We start from the raw sequence: 20,403 nt of genomic DNA on the forward strand, positions 1-20,403 counted from the left end.
TGTGTCCCCCAAACCCAGTCCCCTGTGTCCCCCAAACCCTGTCCCCTGTGTCCCCCAAGCACAGCCAGCTCCAGGATGGGGGCACTGAGTGACCCCACAGCCCAGGGGGGACGATCCCCAAGGCTCTCTTCTCCTCTCTTCTCCTCTCCTCTCTGTCCCTCAACAACCCCTGGAGGATTTTCCAGCCTTGCCCTGCCCTTCCCAGCTCCCTCCCAGCTGGATTTGGGGACGCCAAGAGCTGAGGCAGAGCCCAGAGCAGCTCCCCAGTACGGAGCTGCGGCACAAACTGGTGACACTGGGAGGAGAAAGAACCAACCCCTGCAATTCCAGCTGGGAGCAGCAGCTCAGCTCTGGCAGCTGGCACAAACCCCTCCCTGCTCACAGCCCGGAGCCTCACACCCACGAGGGCAGGACTTTCCAGGAGTATCCCCAAAAAAAGAAGTGAAAAACCCTTTTACCCTCCCAGGAAAACCCTTTTACCTTCCCAGGAAAACCTTTTCATCCTCCCAGGAAAACCCTTTCATACTCCCAGGAAAACCCTTTCATACTCCCAGGAAAACCCTTTTATCCTCCCAGGAAAACCTTTTTATCCTCCCAGGAAAACTTTTTTATCCTCCCAGGAAAACCCTTTCATCCTCCCAGGAAAACCTTTTCATCCTCCCAGGAAAACCCTTTCATACTCCCAGGAAAACCCTTTTACCCTCCCAGGAAAACCCTTTTCATCCTCCCAGGAAAACCCTTTCATACTCCCAGGAAAACCTTTTCATCCTCCCAGGAAAACCCTTTCATCCTCCCAGGAAAACCCTTTTCATCCTCCCAGGAAAACCCTTTCATACTCCCAGGAAAACCTTTTCATCCTCCCAGGAAAACCCTTTCATCCTCCCAGGAAAACCCTTTCATCCTCCCAGGAAAACCTTTTTATCCTCCCAGGAAAACCTTTTTATCCTCCCAGGACAGAGCTGGGGGTGTCACAGGGCACGGACACTGGGTGGGGACACCTCCAGGACACTCAGGGTCACCTGGCAGCCTTGCCCAGAGGTTTTGGGGTGCTGGGGGTGACACCAGGGGGTTGGTGGAGCATCAAACCCCACCCAGCCCTATTCCAGGTGTTCTGGAATCTTCCACACCCACCTGCAGACGGTACCCCCTTAATGAACACACCCTAATTAACACCTTGTCACCCCAGAGGCAGTGGGTGCTCCCAGCAGGGAGGAGCTGGATGGACTGGGAAGCATCCAGGGGCTGGGGAAGACTCCGGTGGGGATGAAGGACCCCAGAGCAAAGTGAGGAGACACCAGACAGGACACAAAGCTCCCGGGGGGCTCCTGGGGAAGGGAGGCTTCTGCTGAAAGGCAAAGCAGCCTGGATGTCACTGCCAGGCTGTGGCATCTGCAGTCAGGCCATGCCAGGGAGGTCCCCTCCCCTCCTGCTGGCACAAAGAAGCTGCGAAAGACACGGCGAGCCCCGCTTGCATAGAGAAAGGAACTCCTGGGGAGATCCAGGAGAAAGGAACTCCTGGGGAGATCCAAGACAAAGGAACTCCTGGGAGATCCAAGACAAAGGAACTCCTGGGGAGATCCATAGAAAGGAACTCCTGGGGAGATCCAAGTGCGTGGTGGGACGGGCTCCTCCCGCCAGGAGTGTCCCCCTGGGGACGTGCCCTGCCCCGGGTGGGTCACAGCATGTCTGCATCCTCCATGCTGAAGCTGCTGCGGCGGCTGCTGGCCTTGGAGGCCTCGGGGGACATGGCTGAGAACAAGGGGTCAGAGGCCAGGGGCAGCATCGTGTCCTGCATCAGCATCAAGTCCAGCTCCTTCTTGGATAGGGATGGGAAGGAGGAGCTGTGGCCGGGCTCCAGGCTGTCTGGGAAGGAGCCGTCATCGAAGCTCAGGCTGTGGGTGAAGTCCAGCTGGTGGTAGGGGGACTGGGGGGGCACGGGCAGCGCCGGCTGGGGCTGTGATTCGGGCTCTGGGGGTGGCAGCAGCGGCTCCAGGGTCCCCTCGTCCCCGCTGGCTTCTTGCTTCACCACCTGCTGAGCCAGCTCGGCCACATTGACGCCCGAGGGCGAGGAGGTGGGCAGCCCGTGGACGCGTGCCTGCATCTCCAGCTCCTGCCAAGGGGACACAGAGGGGCTCTGAGGGGGTGTCACACTCGGGGACACGGCACAGGGACGTTTGCAGAGGGGAAAACCCCCCAGGGAAGGAGCCCCTGGAGGATCCACGTGAAGCTCAGCACGCTGCAGTGAGCCTCAGCCATCAGCTTTGAATCAACACCTTGCTCCTGCTGACTGCCCAGCCAAAAAAAAAGGCAGGAGGTGCCCTGGCCACGCCCTGGGTGTGGCTGGGGTGGGGCTGGGGCGGGGCAGGCTCAGGGGAGCTCACCTGGATGCGGAGCAGCAGCTGCTTGTTGGCCATCTCCAGGCGCCGCGAGTGATTCTCCAGGTCCCGGGACCGCTGCAGGTCCTTCTGCATCCTCTTGATGTAGTCCACGGACGCCTTCAGGATCGTCCCTTTGTTCCAGCGCACGTCCCTGTCACCCAGGATGGACAAAGGCATGGAGCTGGCTGCCCACTCAGCCCTGCTCCACCAAAAGCCCCTGGTGAGCCCGGCCTGCAGGAGCACTTACAGGTCGTTGGCTTTGGGGATCAGCATTCCCAGCTCCTTGATGCGGTCGTTGATGTTGAACCTTCGCCTCCTCTCGACTGCAGGCGGGAGGAGAGGGAGGGAAGTGAGGAGGCAGCAGGAGCAGGGAAGGCTCCGTGTCCCTCCCACGTGTCCCTTCCTGTCCCTCATGTCCCACATCCCCCCAGGGGAACTGGGGAGCCCAGGATGAGGAAGGTCAGGAGCCAACCCTGCTCCATCCCTGGCCAGGTCTGACCTGCCCTGGGAGGGCACTGGGGTGTCCCCTGTACCCCACTGTGCACAGCCAGGAAGGAGGGGCTCTGGGGGTGGGATGGGATGGGATGGGATGGGGATGGGGATGGGAAATGGGGATGGGATGGGATGGGAAATGGGGATGGGATGGGAAATGGGGATGGGGATGGGGATGGGGATGGGGATGGGGATGGGGATGGGGATGGGGATGGGGATGGGGATGGGAATGGGATGGGAATGGGGATGGGAAATGGGGATGGGGATGGGAAATGGGGATGGGAAATGGGGATGGGAAATGGGGATGGGAAATGGGGATGGGAAATGGGGATGGGAAATGGGGATGGGAAATGGGGATGGGATGGAGATGGGAATGGGAAATGGGAAATGGGGATGGGAAAGGGGCCCCAGCTCAGAGGAAGTGGGAATGAGGATGAAGAGCACTGGGGAAAGGCAGAGCTGAACTCACTCAGGTTGTGATTGTCTTTCTTCTGGCGCTCTTTGGCCAGCGCTCGGCTCTCGGCATCTGCAAGGGACCCACGGTGTCACCCAGAGGGGACAAAGCTGGACTGGGCTGGCACTGGAGCCCCTGCACCCCCACAGGGACACGGCAGCCCCATTTCTGTGCCTCCCTCTGGGGCCAGCACGCACCTGTGAGCTCTCTCTTCTGGGTGAGGTCGGCGGGGCAGGAGCTGCTGGTGACACCAACGAGCGACGCCGTCACCTGAGGGTCCCCACTGTAGACATTCATGTGACTGCTGGACATGGGCAGCTGGAAAGCAGAGGGACAGCTGGGTTGGCTCCATGCAGGCCTGGGCACCAGGATCACACCAAGCTGGGCAGGTGGCATTGTCCTCCCAGGTGCTTAAAGCAGCTTTCACCAGAGCAGAAAAGAAAACAGGACTTCAAAGGGCACAGCTGATCCCCTCCCATGGGCAGCATCTAAAATAGGGCAGGTGAATCACACCTGAGAAGGGCTGGGCAGGATGAATCCCACTGGGAGCTGCCACACGGATCTGCCCCGGACACGGCGCTGCTCTGGGGAGGCTCCTGGCAGGGAAACCTCTCCTGGCTCTCCCATCTCCCCACCCTCACTCCCTGCCCATGCCTCTCTCCAGCTTTTCCAAAGGCTTCAAACCATCCTCAAGGGGGAAAAAAGCTGCAGAATTGATTATTGTGGGTGCTGCTGTCGCCAGGAACAAGGCTGGCGTGGGCTGCCACCGAGGCACCGCTGCGGGGACGTGGCAGAAGGTCCCTCTGTGCCACCTCTGTGCCTGCAAGGACAGAGCTGTGACACCCCCAGCCCCTCCCTGACACCCCCACTCACCGTGTTGGGCATGTGGACTTCAGGGTTCATGTAGCCCAAAACATCATCCAGGCGCATGATGTCATCGATGACCTCATCAAACTGAAAGGGAGCAGGACAAGCGCCCGTGGGCTCCTCTGCCCTCCCCAGCACCCCCAGGGTGCTTTGGGGGAGCAAACAAACTCAAACTCTACAACTCTGTGAAAGCCGTAAAGCTGGATGCATGTGGGGATTCCTCTCTCTGAATAATGTGTGCACCTCTGGGAACTGCAGACCCCCCCTCAAATACAAACCATGCCATTTCACAGCAGGTTCACACGCATTTTCACAGATTTCACGTGACTTTTACCACTAATTCCTCTTTATCAGAAAGAATTCTTAGGTCAGGTTGACCTGCTCTCATAGCACTCTCTCTGCCTCTCTCTCTGCCCCCACCAGCCTGAACTCAAAAATTAACATTTCGCCTAAACCAAAACGGATTTCTGCTCCGGAAAATTCCCGCTCCGTCTCTCGGTGACGCTCCTCACCTCGCGCTCGGGGTTGGAGCCGATGTTGAGCATGGCCATGGGGCTGTTGGGAGCGCTGTTCCCCGCCGAGGAGGACAGCACGTGGCCGGGCCGGACGCCGGGGGACGCGGCCGGGGGTGGCTTGGGAGAGTGGCTGGCGGGGCTGACGTGGGCGGCAAACTTGTTCCCGTAGGTTTCGGAGAGATAAGCCTGCACCTTCTTGTCCCGAGACTTCTGCAGGTGGTAGGTGGTGGGGTTCTCCAGGTAGGACTGGACCTGCAGCGTGGGACAAAAGCCATCAGGGACCCCGTGGGCTGTGACACAGCCGGGTGGAGGTGTCACGGATGTGTTTTATGAAAAATGGTTTTGTTAGGATCTTTTCTCCTGAGAAGCTGAGAGGCCTCAGAAATGAAATGTGAACAATGATTCTCTGCTGCTGTGGAATGCAACAGGTGGATCTGGGATTAATCTCATGTGGTTGTTTTTAATTCATTGCCAATCACAGTCCAGCTGTCTCAGACTCTCTGAGAGTCACAAGATTTTATTACCATCCATTCCATTCCTTGCCGGCCTTCTGATGAAATCCTTCCTTCTATTCTTTTAGTAAGTTTTAGTATATAATTTTCTTTCAATATACTATATATCACACAATAATCAATCAGCCTGCTGAAACATGGAGCCAGACCCTCACCACTCCCCTGCTCCCTGTGAACCCCACCACCCCCACGCTACCTTGAGGACCTCTCCGGGCACGGGCGGCGGGGACTGGAAGTGGACGGGGGTGTTGATGGCGGGGCTGGAGGCCACGGGCATGCGCTGCTGCTGCATGTAGCTCATCATCATCTGCTGCTGCACCCGCTCCCGCTCGGCTTCCTGCTGCGCCTGCTGCTTCATCAGCTCCATACGCAGCCCGATGCGCGACGCCATGGCGACACCGGGGGCTGGCGGCCACCGGCCCGCCCGGCACACAGCTCACCCTGCCGGGAGGACACGGCACATCACCCACGGCACGGCACAGCGGGGAAACTGAGGCACCGAGAGACACCCCAGTGCGTTGTGACTAAACCAGGAGGAGCATCCCAGGGCTGGATGAGGAACCTGGCGCCGCCACCCCAGAGCTGTCTCCTTACAGAAAATAAGGCTGAGGAAGTCAAAAGCACGCCCAGGAAGCTCCAGAGAAGGGAAACTGCTGAGGATGAGGATGGGGAAGGGTGGCCAGAGCTGGGATTGGCAAGGAGAGGGGGGAATTAGGGTCTGGCAGGAAGGGAACCCCGACGGAGCAGCCGGGAGCCCGCGCCGTGCACTCACCCCGGAGCCACTTCCCAAAAACAGCGCAGCGCCAGCAGAGCCCAGAGCGAGCCCGGCAGCGAAAGGGAAAGAGAAAGCGAGGCAAGAGCAGCAAGAAAAGGCCGGCGGGTGCCAGGAGCTGGGGGCAGGTCCAGGCAAAGCCCGGCTCCGGACAAGGCGGGCTCTGTGCGGGAGCCGCACGCGAGCGCGGGGACGGGGGGGACCGCAGCGGCCCCCGCCCGGCACAGAGCGGCCCTTGTTCCCCGGGACAAAGGGGACAGCGGCCCCGCAGGGCGGGGGATGCCGGCCGGGGCTCGGGGAGCCACCCCGGGCACCCCACGGGGCTGCTTCCCCAGGCGGGGCTGGGAGGCGGGAGATGCTGCGGGGCAGCAGCATCGCGGGGAAGCGGAGCACGGGAGGCAGGGGGAAAGCTGCGAGGGGAAAGCAGAGGAATCTGCAGGGTTTTGCTGCAGGGTTTTGCTGTTTAAATGCAAGTTCAGAGATGGAAGGGCCTCGGCGGTGAAAGCCACCCCGAGCCGGCGGCACGCGGTACCCGGAGGGGAAATGAAATCAAGGCAGCGCCGCGGAGGATGACACAGGGAGGGGAATGAATCAGCCAAGGTGGCCTGGCCCGAGGGAGCCCTGAGCCGGGGACAGCGAGCCACGGGAGCTGCGTGAAGGGGGAGGCGTGAACAGCCCTGGAGGAGGGCACAGGGGGGCTTTGGGGTGAGAAACAGAACCCTGGAAAAGACCCCAGAGAGGATGGAACAAGGCTGAGTTAAAGGGGAGAACCCACGGGGGATGGACAATCCCAAACCAAGGCTGAGATAAAGGGGGGAACCCCACCAGGGATGGACAACCCCAAACCAAGGCTGAATTAAGAGGGGAACCCACGGGGGATGGAGAACCCCAAAGCAAGGCTGAATTAATGGGGAACCCATGGGGGATGGACAACCCCAAAGCAAGGCTGAGATAAAGGGGGAACACATGGGGGATGGAGAACCCCAAACCAAGGCTGAAGCAATGGGGGGAACCCCACGGGGGATGTAAAACCCCAGACACAAAGGGAAGGGAGAGAGGCTTTTCTCAAGAAGGGCTGGCACTCGTGGGTGTCACGGGAAGCCACCCACAGCACAGCACCCTCTGAGCCCTGCTGGCCCTGGTGCCACCCCCAGCCCGGCTGCAGGACCCCCTCACACTAAACAGGGCTGGGAGAGTCAAAACTGCCAAGAGGAGCTGCAGAGGATGAGGATGAGGATGGGGAAGGGTGGCCAGGGCTTGGTGTGGCTTGAGGAGAGGTGGGGAAATTAGGTCAGGTTTAAAATAACCCCTTTGGTTCTGCTTGGCTTCCCCCCCAGCCCCCAAAACGCCGAGCAGCTTCTGCTTTCACTGTGAGTCAGCCCCGGCAGGAGGGACAGGATGGGGACAGGGGGCCCACGTCCCACCCTGGGGACACACCCCAGCCTCCCCTGGCCATGGGGACAGCACAGGGAACGCAGCTCCACCCCGGCATTCCCGGGAGGGTTCTCCCACTGAGCCAGAGCCACCCCAGCACCGGCCCCAGACTGGTCCCACTGGGAGAGCCCGAGCCAGCTTTGTCCCTGCAGGCTGCAACACCCACCAAGATCAACTCCCCAGCTTTTTTGGAGAACAGTTGGGAACCCTTTGAAAAAGCTGGAGAGGCTGGAGAGAGAGCAAGGGGGGAGATGGAAAAGTCAGGAGAGATTTCCCTGATTTCTGCACAGGGAGGCACCGCTGGAGTGGGAGATGGAGCAGTTGGGAAGGGGATGGAGGGGTCACAAGGGAGGGAAAATCTGGATGATCCCAGCCCCTCTCCACAGCCCAACTCCCCTTTTCCAGCCTGGGGGAGGGCAGGACAGGGGCTGTCCAGGCCAGGGACTGCATCTGCCTTCCAAATGTGCCTGTGCTGCTCAGCAGCACGGTTACTCGTGGTTATTTCATTCTGGTTATTTCATTCTGGTTATTCCTGGTTATTTAATTCTGATTATTTAATTCTGGTTATTCCTGGTTATTTAATTCTGGTTATTTATTCCTGGTTATTCCCGGTTATTTAATTCCGGTTATTTAATTCTGGTTACTCCTGGTTATTTAATTCTGGTTATTTCTTTCTGATTATTCCTGGTTATTTATTTCTGGTTATTCCTGGTTATTTATTCCTGGTTATTTAATTCTGGTTATTTATTCCTGGTTATTTATTCCTGGTTATTCCTCGTTATTCCTGGTTATTTATTTCTGATTATTCCTGGTTATTTAATTCTGGTTATTCCTGGTTATTACATTCTGGTTATTTAATTCTGGTTAGTTATTCCTGGTTATTAAATTCTGGTTATTTATTCCTGGTTATTCCTGGTTATTCCTGGCCCTTCCTCGCTCTCCCACTGGCACTCGGGGGTGGCTCCAGCTGGAGGATGCCCAGAGCCACTCCAGGAGGTGACAGAGCCCCGAGCTGTCCCTCAGCCCTGGGTGACAGCAGTGGTGACACAGGGGTGGCTGCTCAGCAACCACCGGGACGTGCTGGAGGGGACATCGGGCGCTGCCCCGCAACCCGGCTGGTGACAGAGCCCCTGCCCCAGCTGGCAGTGCCACCCGAAGGGACAGGGCACCTGCAGGAGGCACAGCAGCGTCCCCAGGCTCAGGTGTGGCTGAGAAACCCAAGCTGCCCCCGAGGCATTTTCCAGATTTAGCCGCGGGGATCGCGTTACCCTGCCAGGGGAGGTGGCACCGGGGGAGGTGGCACCGGGGGAGGTGGCACCGGGGGAGGTGGCACCGGGTGCCTGCCAGCCCTGGCGGGTGCCACACACCTCCTGCCACCCCTCTGAGAAGCCCCAAAGCCACTGCACCAGGCCCTGCTGTGCTTCACTTCCCAGTCGATCCCCCAGTGGAAAAATCGATGAGCAGCTCCGGGAGGGAGCAGGGACAGCAGGGGACAGCAGGGGGACAGGGCAGGGACCACCCAGAGCCCAGCTGGGCTGGGAGCTGAGGGGCAGCCAGAGGGAAAAGGAGAAGAAAGAAGTGAGAACAGCTTTGCTGCTCACCAGGGGCCGGCCCAGCCTTCCCTTCCTTCCTTCCTTCCTTCTTTCCTTCCTCCTTTTCAGTTTTCAAACCCAGGGGTGGCAGGGAGGGAGCACGAGGGACCCCAGCCCCACGGCAGCCCCCCGAGGCCAGGGTTTGTTCTGATGTCACCAGGCTGTCACCCTGCCATGCATCCAAACCACCCCAAGCGTGCCCCAGCCTGGGGACGGGCTCTGCTGTCACCCTGCTGGGACAGGGGACAGGGGACAACCTGGCTGGGGTTACACAACAGGGGGGCTGGGGGACCCTGCAGGGACAGCAGGGCACGGAGGGGACTGGGGACACAGAGGGGATTGGGGACCCTGAAGGTGACAGCAGGTCACTGAGGGGATTGGGGGACCCAGAGGGGCTTGGGGACCCTGAAGTGCCAGCAAGTCACTGAGGGGATTGGGGACACAGAGGGGACTGGGGACCCTGAAGGTGGCAGGGCCAGCAGGACACTGAGGGGACTGGGGACCCAGAGAGCCTTGGGGACCCTGAAGGTGCCAGCAGGTCATGGAGGGGATTGGGGACCCAGAAGGGATTGGGGACCCTGCAGGTGGCAGGGCCAGCAGGTCACAGAGAGCCTTGGGGACCCTGAAGGTGCCAGCAGGTCACAGAGAGCGTAGGGGACCCTGCAGGGACAGCAGGTCAGAGAGGGGATTGGGGACCCAGAGGGGTTTGGGGACCCTACAGGTGCCAGCAGGTCACTGATGGGCTGGGGGATGCTGCAGGTCACAAAGGGGACTGGGGACCCTGCCAGGGCCAGGGCCAGCAGGTGACAGAGGGGTTTGGGGACCCTGAAGGTGCCAGCAGGTCACAGAGAGGATTGGGGACCCTGCAGGGACAGCAGGTCACAAAGAGGATTGGGGACCCAGAGGGGATTGGGGACCCTGCAGGTGGCAGGGCCAGCAGGTCACAGAGAACCTTGGGGACCCTGAAGGGACAGCAGGTCACAGAGGTGCTTGGGGACCCTGCAGGGCCAGCAGGTCCCAGAGAGGATTGGGGACCCTGCCAGGGCCAGCAGGTCCCAGAGGGGTTTGGGGACCCTGCAGGGCCAGCAGGTCCCAGAGGGGTTTGGGGACCCTGCAGGGCCAGCAGGTCACAGAGAACCTTGGGGACCCTGCCAGGGCCAGCAGGTCACAGAGGGGTTTGGGGACCCTGCAGGGCCAGCAGGTCACAGCTCCCCCTCACCCCAGGCCAGCCCCTGTTCCTCATTTTCAGCAGCCACGTGGGGTGCAGGGGGGGAAGTTGCAGAGAAACCTCCCCCAACGCTGCTTGTTTGTTTTCTGTCCCTGCAGCCCAGGAGTGAGACACAGGGCTGAGAAAAACCCTGGAAAAACTGATGTAGCCACTGGGGACAGGGGACAGGGGACAGGGCTGGTGTGTGGCAGGGACACCTCTGTCCCTGGTCACTGCAGGGATCCCTCACCCTCCGTGTGCCCAGAGTGGGGGCAGAGCAGGCACCTGGACTGGGGGGGGGAAAGAGGCTGGAAAAGGCAAAGTTTGGGGAGCTGACAAGAAAAACAGAGAGAGAAAAGGGCCTGGAGTGGCAGGACAGGGGGGAATGGCTTCAAACTGCCAGAGGGCAGGGATAGATGGGATTTTGGAGGGGAATTGCTCCCTGGGAGGGTGGGGGGAGCAGGGATGGGATTCCCAGAGAAGCTGTGCCTGCCCTGGCTCCCTGGGATGCCCCAGGCCAGGGTTTGGAGCAACCCTGGTGTCCCTGCCCGTGGGATGAGCTGAGCTCTGAGGTGCCCCAGCAGTGGGATCACACAGCTCAGCAGCACCTGGGTGCCCTCCAGCCCTCCCAGCTGTCCCCAGAGGGGCAGTGCCACAGGGACACCTGCCTGGGGACACTCTGCACCCCGTCCCTGCAGCCAGGCCAGGGGTGCAGCTGCAGCCCTGCCCAGCTGGACCAGCCCTGGGGCACCCAGCCACACCTGGCAAGGCCCCCACGGGGTGAGGCACGGCCAGGCAGGGCCCCCCCAGCGCCAGGGCTCGGCCAGAATCCTCCTGGGAGCGCTCAGGGTGCAGGACAGGGCTCAGGAAAGGATTCCTCCCCACAAAGCTGGCAGCAGGGCCATCCTTGGGAACCCTGAGCCAGCCCCAAGGCAGCCAGAGGCTCCAGAGAGCCCATCCAGCCTCTGGGATGGGGATGGGGATGGGAGGGAAAACAGGAGGATAACCCCATTTCCAACCCCAGAGAGCAGCAATGCTGGGGGGGAGGCAATCACCCACCCAGGAGCTGTGGGGGATCCCTGGGAGCCATCCCAGCCCCATCCAGAGGCTCTTTCCACCCAGGATCAGAGTTCCTGAGATCCCTGGGAACCATCCCAGCCCAACCCAGAGGCTCTTTCCATGCAGGAGGAGGGTTCTTGAGAGGAGCTGTGTGGGGCAGAGCTCCTGTGATCCCTGGGAACCATCCCAGCCCCATCTACAGACTCCTTCCACCCAGGATCAGAGTTCCTGAGATCCCTGGGAACCATCCCAGCCCTATCCAGAGGTTCCTCCCTCCAGGATCAGAGTTCCTGTGACCCCAGGAACCACCCCAAAAGCTGTGCAGGATCCCTGGGAACCATCCCAGCCCCATCCAGAGGTTCCTCCCTCCAGGATCAGAGTTCCTGTGACCCCAGGAACCATCCCAGCCTCATCCAGAGGCTCCTTCCACCCAGGAGAAGAGTTCTGGGATCTGTGGGAACCATCCCAGCCCCATCTACAGACTCCTTCCACCCACGATCAGAGTTCCTGAGATCCCTGGGAGCCATCCCAGCCCCATCCAGGGGCTCCTTCCACCCAGGATCAGGATTCCTGTGACCCCAGGAGCTGTGTGGGATCCCTGGGAACCATCCCAGCCCCATCTACAGACTCCTTCCACCCAGGATCAGAGTTCCTGAGATCCCTGGGAACCATCCCAGCCCTATCCAGAGGTTCCTTCCCCCCAGGATCAGAGTTCCTGTGACCCCAGGAACCATCCCAGGAGCTGTGTGGGATCCCTGGGAACCATCCCAGCCCCATCCAGAGGTTCCTTCCCCCCAGGATCAGAGTTCCTGTGACCCCTGGAAACCATCCCAGCCCCATCCAGAGGTTCCTCCCCATGGGATCAGAGTTCCTGTGACCCCAGGAGCCATCCCAGCCCCATCTACAGACTCCTTCCCCCCAGGATCAGAGTTCCTGTGACCCCAGGATCCATCCCAGCCCCATCCAAGGGCTCCTTCCCCCCAGGAGAAGAGTTCTGGGATCTGTGGGAACCATCCCAGCCCCATCCAGGGGCTCCTTCCCCACACTCCAGCCCTGCAGACGGCAGGAGGAGCCGGCAGAGGAGGGGCTTGGCAGAGCCAGCCCGGGGTCAGTTGACAGCAGCAGGGAGGCTCTGAGTCACCAGGACTGTTTTTAGCCCCGGCATGTCAGCAACGTGGAGCTGGACGTTGTTAACAGGCGCTGGGTCAGAGGCCAAATGTTTTCCCTGCCCCCTGTTCCCTGGAAAGGGCTGAGGGATCCCACAGGAAAAAAAAAAACCAACAAAAACCATGATAGGGCTGGCCCCAAACAGCCAGGTAAGCCTGTCACACCCCGGAGGGGTCAGGGAGGTGGTGGAGGGAGAAGCACCAGCGTCCTTTGTGTCACTGAATTAAAAAAAAAAAAAATATAAAAACCCCTTGGTGGTGCCAAGGTGTGGGGAGGAGAGCCCAGCCGGGCTTGGCAGCCATTAAGGGGTTAATAGCACACACACAGCCTTGCTCTGGTGTCTCTCCATCCCAAAAATCAGCTCTTTTCCCCCAAAAAAACCCCACAGAGCCCGGGGATGGCCGCTGAGCATCACCCGGCTGGGCACGGCAGGGGGAGGTGGGCAACTCCTGGCCGGGTTTGGGGGGCAGGGAGAGGCAAAGGGACCCCCGAAAAGAGGGGCCAGACCCCCCAAAACGATGGAAACATCACTGCCCGACCGAGCGGGCTGGGAATTCACAGCCCCTGCCCCCTCCGGGGCAGCAATTAAAAATAAAAGTGTGAACAGGCAGGAGGATGGGCTGAGCCACCGCCCCGGTGATTAATCAGGACAGAGGAGGGGACCGCGGTGACCTTGGGAGGGACGGGCAGGCTGCAGGTCCTGCTGCACATCCCGGGAAAGGAGGGAAAGGAGAGTTGGGAAGCTTTTCCCGAAGGAAAAGCCCGGCCCGGGGTCACTCCGGGCGAGTTGGGTGTTGGCCTTTTGAAATTAGAGCAGAAATGAACTGGGGGAATCGGCACAGAAATGATCCCTGCTGGCCCCCAGCCCCAGACACAGCTCCAGGGGGCTGGGACAGCACTGCCAGCCGCCCCAAAATCCCAGAAACCATCCTAGAAAGGGGGAGAAATCACCAAGAAAAGGGGAGAAATCATCCCAGAAAATGGGAGAAATCATCCTAAAAAAGGGGGGAGGAATCACCCAGAAAAGGGGAGAAATCAGCCCAGAGAGTGGGGAGAAATCACTACAGAAAGTGGGGAGAAATCATCCGAGAAAGGTGGGGAGAAATCACCCAGAAAAGGGGGAGAAATCATCCTAAAAAAGGGGGAGAAATCGTCCCAGAAAAGGGGGAGAAATCGTCCCAGAAAAGGGGGAAGAAATCATCCCAGAAAAGGGAAGAGAAATCATCCCAGAAAATGGGAGAAATCATCCCAGAAAAGGGAAGAAATCAGCCCAAAAAAGGGGGGAGAAATCACCTAGAAAGGGGGAGAAATCATCCCAGAAAAGGGAGGAGAAATCATCCCAGAAAGGGGGGAGAAATCATTCCAGAAAGGGGGGAGAAATCATCCCAGAAAAGGGAGGAGAAATCAGCCCAGAAAAGGGGGGAGAAATCAGCCCAGAAAAGGGGGGAGAAATCAGCCCAGAAAAGGGGGGAGAAATCACTACAGAAAATGGGGAGAAATCTTCCCCAAAAGTGAGGAGAAATCACCCAGAAAGTGGAAAGAAACCATCCTAAAAAGTGAGGAAAAAACCACCCACAAAGTGGCGACGCTCGACAAAACCACCCCAGGATCTCCAGGCGCCCCGAGCTGTCACCTGCCACCAGCACAAGGTGACAGCGGCCACCCCCTGTCCCCCTCCAGCGCCAGAGGCGCTCCCAGCACCGCCTCCATCCCTCCCTCCCTCCATCCCTCCATCCCCGCGCTGCTGCAGGGATGTAATATTTATAAATACGCCCAGCACCCATCCCGGAGGCTCGGGGGAGGCAGAGCTGGTGGAACCGGGCCCCAGGAATAAATCACCGATTCGGGGACAGCCCCTGCCCTGCCCTGCCAGCCCACCCGTGCCCCCCTGGCATCACCCCCCGCGCCCACCCGGTGCCGCTCACCCGCTCCGAGGGGTTTGCACCGTGCCCTCCTCGGTGCCAGGCTCTGCCCGGAGCTGTCCCCGCTCCCTCAAGGTCAAACCCGAGCCCCTGCTGCCAGCCCAGCCCCTGGCCTGGCACGGTGCCCTCTCTCCCGGTTGGAGCCGTGCAGGAGCTCCCCGAGGGTTTTTTTTCCCCCACCCAGCTGGGATTTCTCCTTTTCTCCCTGAGTTTCTCTGAAATGCTCAGGCAAAGCTGCTGGCAGCAATCTGGGTGTGCCAGGTGGATGCAGCCCCCTCCTCATTTCCTACAAAATATTCCCACCTCCCACCCAAAATCCCGAGGGCACAGCTGGGCAGGAGCCAGCTCTGCTGGTCCCTGAGGCTCCAAGAACCCCCCTGGCCGTGCCCACACTGGGAATTTCAGGTTTATCCGGAATTTGCACCCATTTAAGCAAAGGAGGGGAGCTCAGGGTGTGGGGAGTTCGTCTGGAGCCAAAAGTGCTCCGAGGAAAGGTGACAAAACGCCGGGGGCAGTTCCTAGAAGAGGCTTTCAAGGAGAGGTGGCACAACCTGTAGGGACATGGGGGAGACCCTGAGCCCTCCCCAGGTGAGCCCAGCCAGGTGATCCCCCCCAGATCATCCCACGGGGCCCATCCCAACGCTCCTGCAGCACAGCCCTCCCCAAATCCCCCCCAGAACCGCCCCAGGAATTCCCAGAGATGGAGAATCCCCCATTCCTGATTTCCTCAGCCCCCACAGATGGACAATCCCCCATTCCTGGTTTCCTCAGCCCCCAGAGATGGGAAATCCCCCATTCCTGCTTTCCTCAGCCCCCACAGATGGACAATCCCCCATTCCTGGTTTCCTCAATCCCCAGAGATGGAGAATCCCCCATTCCTGATTTCCTCAGCCCCCACAGATGGACAATCCCCCATTCCTGCTTTCCTCACCCCCAGAGATGGAGAATCCCCCATTCCTGGTTTCCTCAGCCCCCACAGATGGACAATCCCCCATTCCTGGTTTCCTCAATCCCCAGAGATGGAGAATCCCCCATTCCTGATTTCCTCACCCCCAGAGATGGAGAATCCCCCATTCCTGGTTTCCTCAGCCCTCAGAGATGGACAATCCCCCATTCCTGGTTTCCTCAGCCTGCCAGGAAGGTGAGGAGCAGCATCCAGAGCTCATCCTGGACTCCCACATTCCTGGGAATTCCTGGGAACTCCACCTCGGGGGACCCCTGATGTGCAGGCAAATCCACAGGGAAAACCTGCTCCAAGCGCCAGGCAGCTGCCAGGAGGAGGGACAGGAATTTGGGAGGGATGGGGGAAGAGCCACGGGGGCTCCTCCTGGGTGTGCCAGCGAGAGGAAAGAAAGAGGAGCCCAAAATCCCTGCGTGGTCAGGGACTGACCCCCCCAAAGTGTCACAGAGCTGGTGACAGCGGCCACCAGAGCGACCCCAGCTGCCTCCACACAGCTCGGGAAAGCTCAGGGAGGTGGTGCCACCACAGGGAGGTGACAGCACGGCTGGCACCTCTGAGCACCCTCTGCTCTTTGGTGGGGCTGTCAAACACATGGTGCTGGCTCCCTGGGATCCTCCTGGGATCCTCCTGGGATCCTCCTGGGATACCCCTGGGGTCCCTCACAGCAAACAGGGGTCTGGGAAGTTGTCACAGAGCTGCCACCACCAGCACAGGACAGTGCTGCTGTCCCCTTTGTCTGGGATGTGGGATAACCCCACACTGACAAAGCAGCTGCCCTGAGGCAAGCCCAGCTTGAGGCGCCCTCTAAAACCACCCCAAAAACCCTAAAACCGCCCCAAAAACCCTAAAACCGCCCCAAAAAACTCCAGATGGGATTTTCTGTCCCCGCAGAGAGGACAGGGCTGTGACAGCCCTGTCACAGGGAGGGAAAACACCAAATCCAGGATGAGCTCCCATCACAGCTGACCCCCAGCTCCCCATCCCCACACCCCACAGCACCAGGATGTTTTTACCCTCAGCACTGTGGATTTTTGGAAGAGGACACCATTGATTTCCCTGTTTTCTCAGGCCCCCCTCGCTCTGGTGACCCCTCACATCATCCCAAGGGACTCTTCCCATTCCCTTTCCAGCACTTCCAGGAAAACAGGGCAGGGCACACACACACACAGACACACACACGTGCAGCGTGGAAAAAGCGATAAAATCCCAAAGCCCCGGCCGGGCTCACGGCTCCATCCCAAACACCCGGATGCTGCACGGCCCCAGCCCGCAGCTCCACCCCGGCTGGCAGTTCGCAGTTTCCTCCTGATAAGGGCGGGCAGATCCCTCGGAAAACACAAAACACGCGCGGCCGGCATCCCTCGGGAAGCCAACCCGGAATCCATCAGGAAACAAACCCAGCATCCCTCGGAAAACAGCGGGATGCATCCACGGCTCAGCGGCACCAAAACTGGGTGTGCCATCCCAAATGTGGGTGTTCTGCCCCAAACACAGCCACCCCAAACCGGGGTGTTCCCCCCAAACCCAGCCACCCCAAACCTGGCTGTTCTCCCCCAAACCCAAAGCCCTAAACCTGGGTGCTCCCTCCCAAACCCAGACACCCCAAATCTGGGTGTTCTCCTCCAAATCTGGGTGTCTCCCCTAAACCCAAAGCCCTAAACCTGTGTGTCCCCCCCAAACCCAGCCACTCCAAACCGGGGTGTTCCCCCCCAAATCTGGGTGTTCCCCCCAAACCCAGCCACCCCAAATCTGGGTGTCTCCCCCAAACCCAAAGCCCTAAACCTGGGTGCTCCCCCCCCAAACCCAGCCACCCCAAACCTGGGTGTTCTTCCCCCAAACCTGGGTGCTCCCTCCCAAACCCAGACACCCCAAATCTGGGTGTTCTCCTCCAAATCTGGGTGTCTCCCCCAAACCCAAAGCCCTAAACCTGGGTGTTCCCCCCAAACCCAGCCACCCCAAACCTGTGTGTCCCCCCCAAACCCAGCCCCCCCAACAATCCCAAACTCCCCCCTTGCCCAGCTGCGTTTCCCACCCTCCCGCCGCAGGTGAGCCGGGGCAGGCTGGGATAAACCAGCCCCGTTCCCAGCTCGGCCCGGAGCAGCCGTGCATGAAGCCAAGCAAACATGGCAGGGAAGCACAGAGGAGGGGGGGGAAAGAAAAAATAACCCCCCAAAGGCTCCCTTCGCTGCCTGCCGGACTCTGTTATATAAAAAACACCAACTCCCCCCGTGCCCCAAGGGGGGGAACACGCCGGGATTCCTGGAAACGCGCCCTGCTTTCCCCGGACTCGCACCGCTTTATTTATTTATCTTACACCAGCACAATAACCGCCAGATTTTCTTCGTGTTTCTATTCTTTTTTTTTTTTTTTCGGCTTTTTTTTTTTTTTTTTAAGGAAATTTCCCCCATCATCTGACTGCCCCAAGCTCTGGGGGCTGCGTAATCCTTTCCTGCCTCGTAATTAAGTCATGAATGTAATTAATTCATCGGTCCGGGGCTGCCCCCTCTATTCCCCCCTAAATTTCCCCGGGAGGGAGGGGGGGACACGCTGTGTGTCCCCTTGGTGACCCCCTAAAAGCTGAGTGACACGAGGTATCTCAATTTTCCCATCTTTTCAGACCCCAAGGGGGGTCCCCACTTTGCGTCCCCCAAACCGGGGGGTGCCGGCGACCCCCCGGCTGTCCCGGAGCATCCGTGCCTCAGTTTCCCCAGGCGTGGAGCACCGTGTTCGGGGGGGTTCCCGATGGGAAAGGCGATCCGGGCAGGTCCCCCCGAGCTGCCGGGGGTCTCACAGCGCCGCTTTTTGGGAGAGGGCACCGGGACGCGCTGCTGGAGACCCCCGACACCCCCGCGCCCCGCAGCAGCCGGGCTGGAACCTCCCGAGAGCCGCTCCCGGGGGCGAGGGAGGCACGGAAGGGCGGGGGGGGGGCGATTATTTACATCAAAATAAGGGGAAAAAAAGCAACTCCGAGTTCAAAGCGCCCCGGGATGGCGCAGGACAGGGGGGAGCACCCCAAAACCCCCCAGCACCCGCACAAGATGCGCTCCGAGCCGAGGGGGCCCCGCTGCGCGGCTGCCGAGCCCCCCCCGACCGCGGGGACCCCCGGGACCCCCGGCCCCGCACTCACCCGAGGGAACGAAGTGGTTCGGCTCCGCTCGGGTCCGCTCGGCCTCGCTCGGCTGCTCTCGGCACCGTTCTGTTCTGCCCCTCGGCTCGGTTCGGCTCCGCTCGGCTCTGCTCGGCCTCGCTCGGCTGCTCTCGGCACGGTTCTGTTCTGCCCCTCGGCTCGGTTCGGCTCTGCTCGGCCTCGCTCGGCTGCGCTCGGCACGCCTCGGTTCGGCCCCTCGGCTCGGTTCGGCTCGGTTCGGCCCCGTTCGGCTGCGCTCGGGTCGGTTTGGGTCTGTTCGGGCTCACTCGGCTCCTCTCGGCCCGGCTCGGTTCGGCTCCTCGGCTCGGCTCAGCTCCGTTCGGCCCCGCTCGGCTCGGTTCGGCTGCGCTCGATTCGACTCCTCGGCTCAGTTCGGCTCCGCTCGGTTCTGTCGGGCTCCTCCGCTCGGCTCGGCGCGGTCCGGCCCGGCTGGGCTCGGCTCGGCCCGGCTCGGCCCCGTGCCGAGGGAGGGCAGCAGCAGCGCCCGCCCGGCCCGGCGCGGCCCGTTCCGCTGCCCTCGCTGCGCTCCCCGGCCCCGGGCACGCCGGGAGCTGCGGCCGCGCCTGCCGGGACTTGTAGTCCCCGCCCGGCCACGGCGGGAGTTTGGGCTGGGCGCTTTCCTGCCCTGAAACGGGGGGGGCGTCCTCCCCAAAAATGTTTGTTTGCTCCTCTAAAGTGGACGTTTCCACCCCAAAAAGGGGTCGGAAGAGGAGGGGAGGGGTGGGAGGTGAAGGCAGCGCTGTGTTGGGGTTGTGCAGTCCCATGAACCAGGATGGTGCATCCCTTTCTGATGGGAACACAGGGGGATCGTGGAGCTCCTTGCACCGGGAGCCTGCATCCCTTAGCACCATGATCCTAAATCCCTTAGCACCATGATCCTAAATCCCTTAGCACCGTGATCCTAAATCCCTTAGCACCACGATCCTACATCTCTTTGGATTGGGATCACAGGGGGATCCTGGAGCTCCTTGCACCGGGATCCTGCATCCCTTAGCACCATGATCCTGCATCCCTTTGGACCACGATCCTAAACCCCTTTGGACCACGGTCCTAAATCCCTTTGGGCCACGATCCTGCATCCCTTTGGACTGGGACCACAGGGGGCTCATGGAGCTCCTTGCACCACGATCCAGCATCCCTTTGGACCACGATCCTAAACCCCTTTGGACCACGATCATAAATCCCTTTGGGCCACGGTCCTAAATCCCTTTAGACCATGATCCTGCATCCCTTTGGACCACGATCCTAAATCCCTTTGGACCACGATCCTGCATCCCTTTCGACTACGGTCCTGCATCCCTTAGCACCACGATCCTAAATCCCTTTGGACCATGGTCCTAAATCCCTTAGCACCACGATCCTAAATCCCTTTGGACCACGATCCTAAATCCCTTTGGACCACTGTCCTAAATCCCTTTGGGCCACGATCCTAAATCCCTTTGGACTGGGACCACAGGGGGCTCACGGATCTCCTTGCACCACTCCTTGCCCCACCATCCTCCCTGCTTTCCCTCCTGACCCCCAGACCAAACACGGGACGCCGATAAAAAGCCAAACGCCGTCGTTATCACCCAATTAAAGGATTTTTCTTCAGCCCCAGCTCCAGCTTTCGGGAAAACAAGGGCACAGCCACACACACCCACCCCTTCCAGCAAGTGGAAATTCCTGCTGCTGCTCTTCTGGGAATGGGCAGGAGTGTTCCAGGTGCCCGCAGACCTGCTGGCAGCTCCCATCCAAGCTTTTGGCCGTGGAATGATGCTGGGAATCTTCAGAAGCTCGGGAAATCCCCACGAGGTTCCTGACGGGTCTGCCTTGGCTTGGGCAGGTCCTGCAGGGAGCAAAGGGGACAGCAAAGAGCAGCAGGGACGTGGCCAGCCTTTTCTGACCACCACTACCCCCTTCCCAGCAGAAAATTCCCATTCC

The 20,403-nt window shown here is 60.2% G+C and overlaps 1 protein-coding gene across 2 annotated transcripts; it reads right to left on the reverse strand.

Moving 5' to 3' along the window:
* Nucleotides 1–1,662: 1,662 nt before the first annotated feature.
* On the reverse strand, nucleotides 1,663–18,597 carry TFEB (transcription factor EB). 2 transcript variants are annotated; one of them, XM_084220710.1, is made up of 9 exons: nucleotides 18,460–18,597; nucleotides 5,415–5,659; nucleotides 4,704–4,958; nucleotides 4,198–4,278; nucleotides 3,522–3,642; nucleotides 3,340–3,396; nucleotides 2,626–2,701; nucleotides 2,382–2,529; nucleotides 1,663–2,110 (listed from the first exon to the last, which is right to left on the reverse strand). In XM_084220710.1, exons 2-9 carry the CDS (start codon nucleotides 5,607–5,609, stop codon nucleotides 1,676–1,678), a joined length of 1,368 nt encoding a protein of 455 aa, XP_084076836.1. In that variant the 5' UTR covers nucleotides 5,610–5,659; nucleotides 18,460–18,597; the 3' UTR covers nucleotides 1,663–1,675. The 2 variants fall into 2 exon arrangements, with proteins under 2 accessions (XP_084076836.1, XP_084076837.1); XM_084220711.1 differs by lacking the exon at nucleotides 18,460–18,597 and adding an exon at nucleotides 14,375–14,474.
* Nucleotides 18,598–20,403: the final 1,806 nt, after the last annotated feature.

Source organism: Fringilla coelebs (genome assembly GCF_963513975.1).
Source record: "Fringilla coelebs genome assembly, chromosome: 23".
NCBI classification, from domain to species: Eukaryota; Metazoa; Chordata; class Aves; order Passeriformes; family Fringillidae; genus Fringilla; species Fringilla coelebs.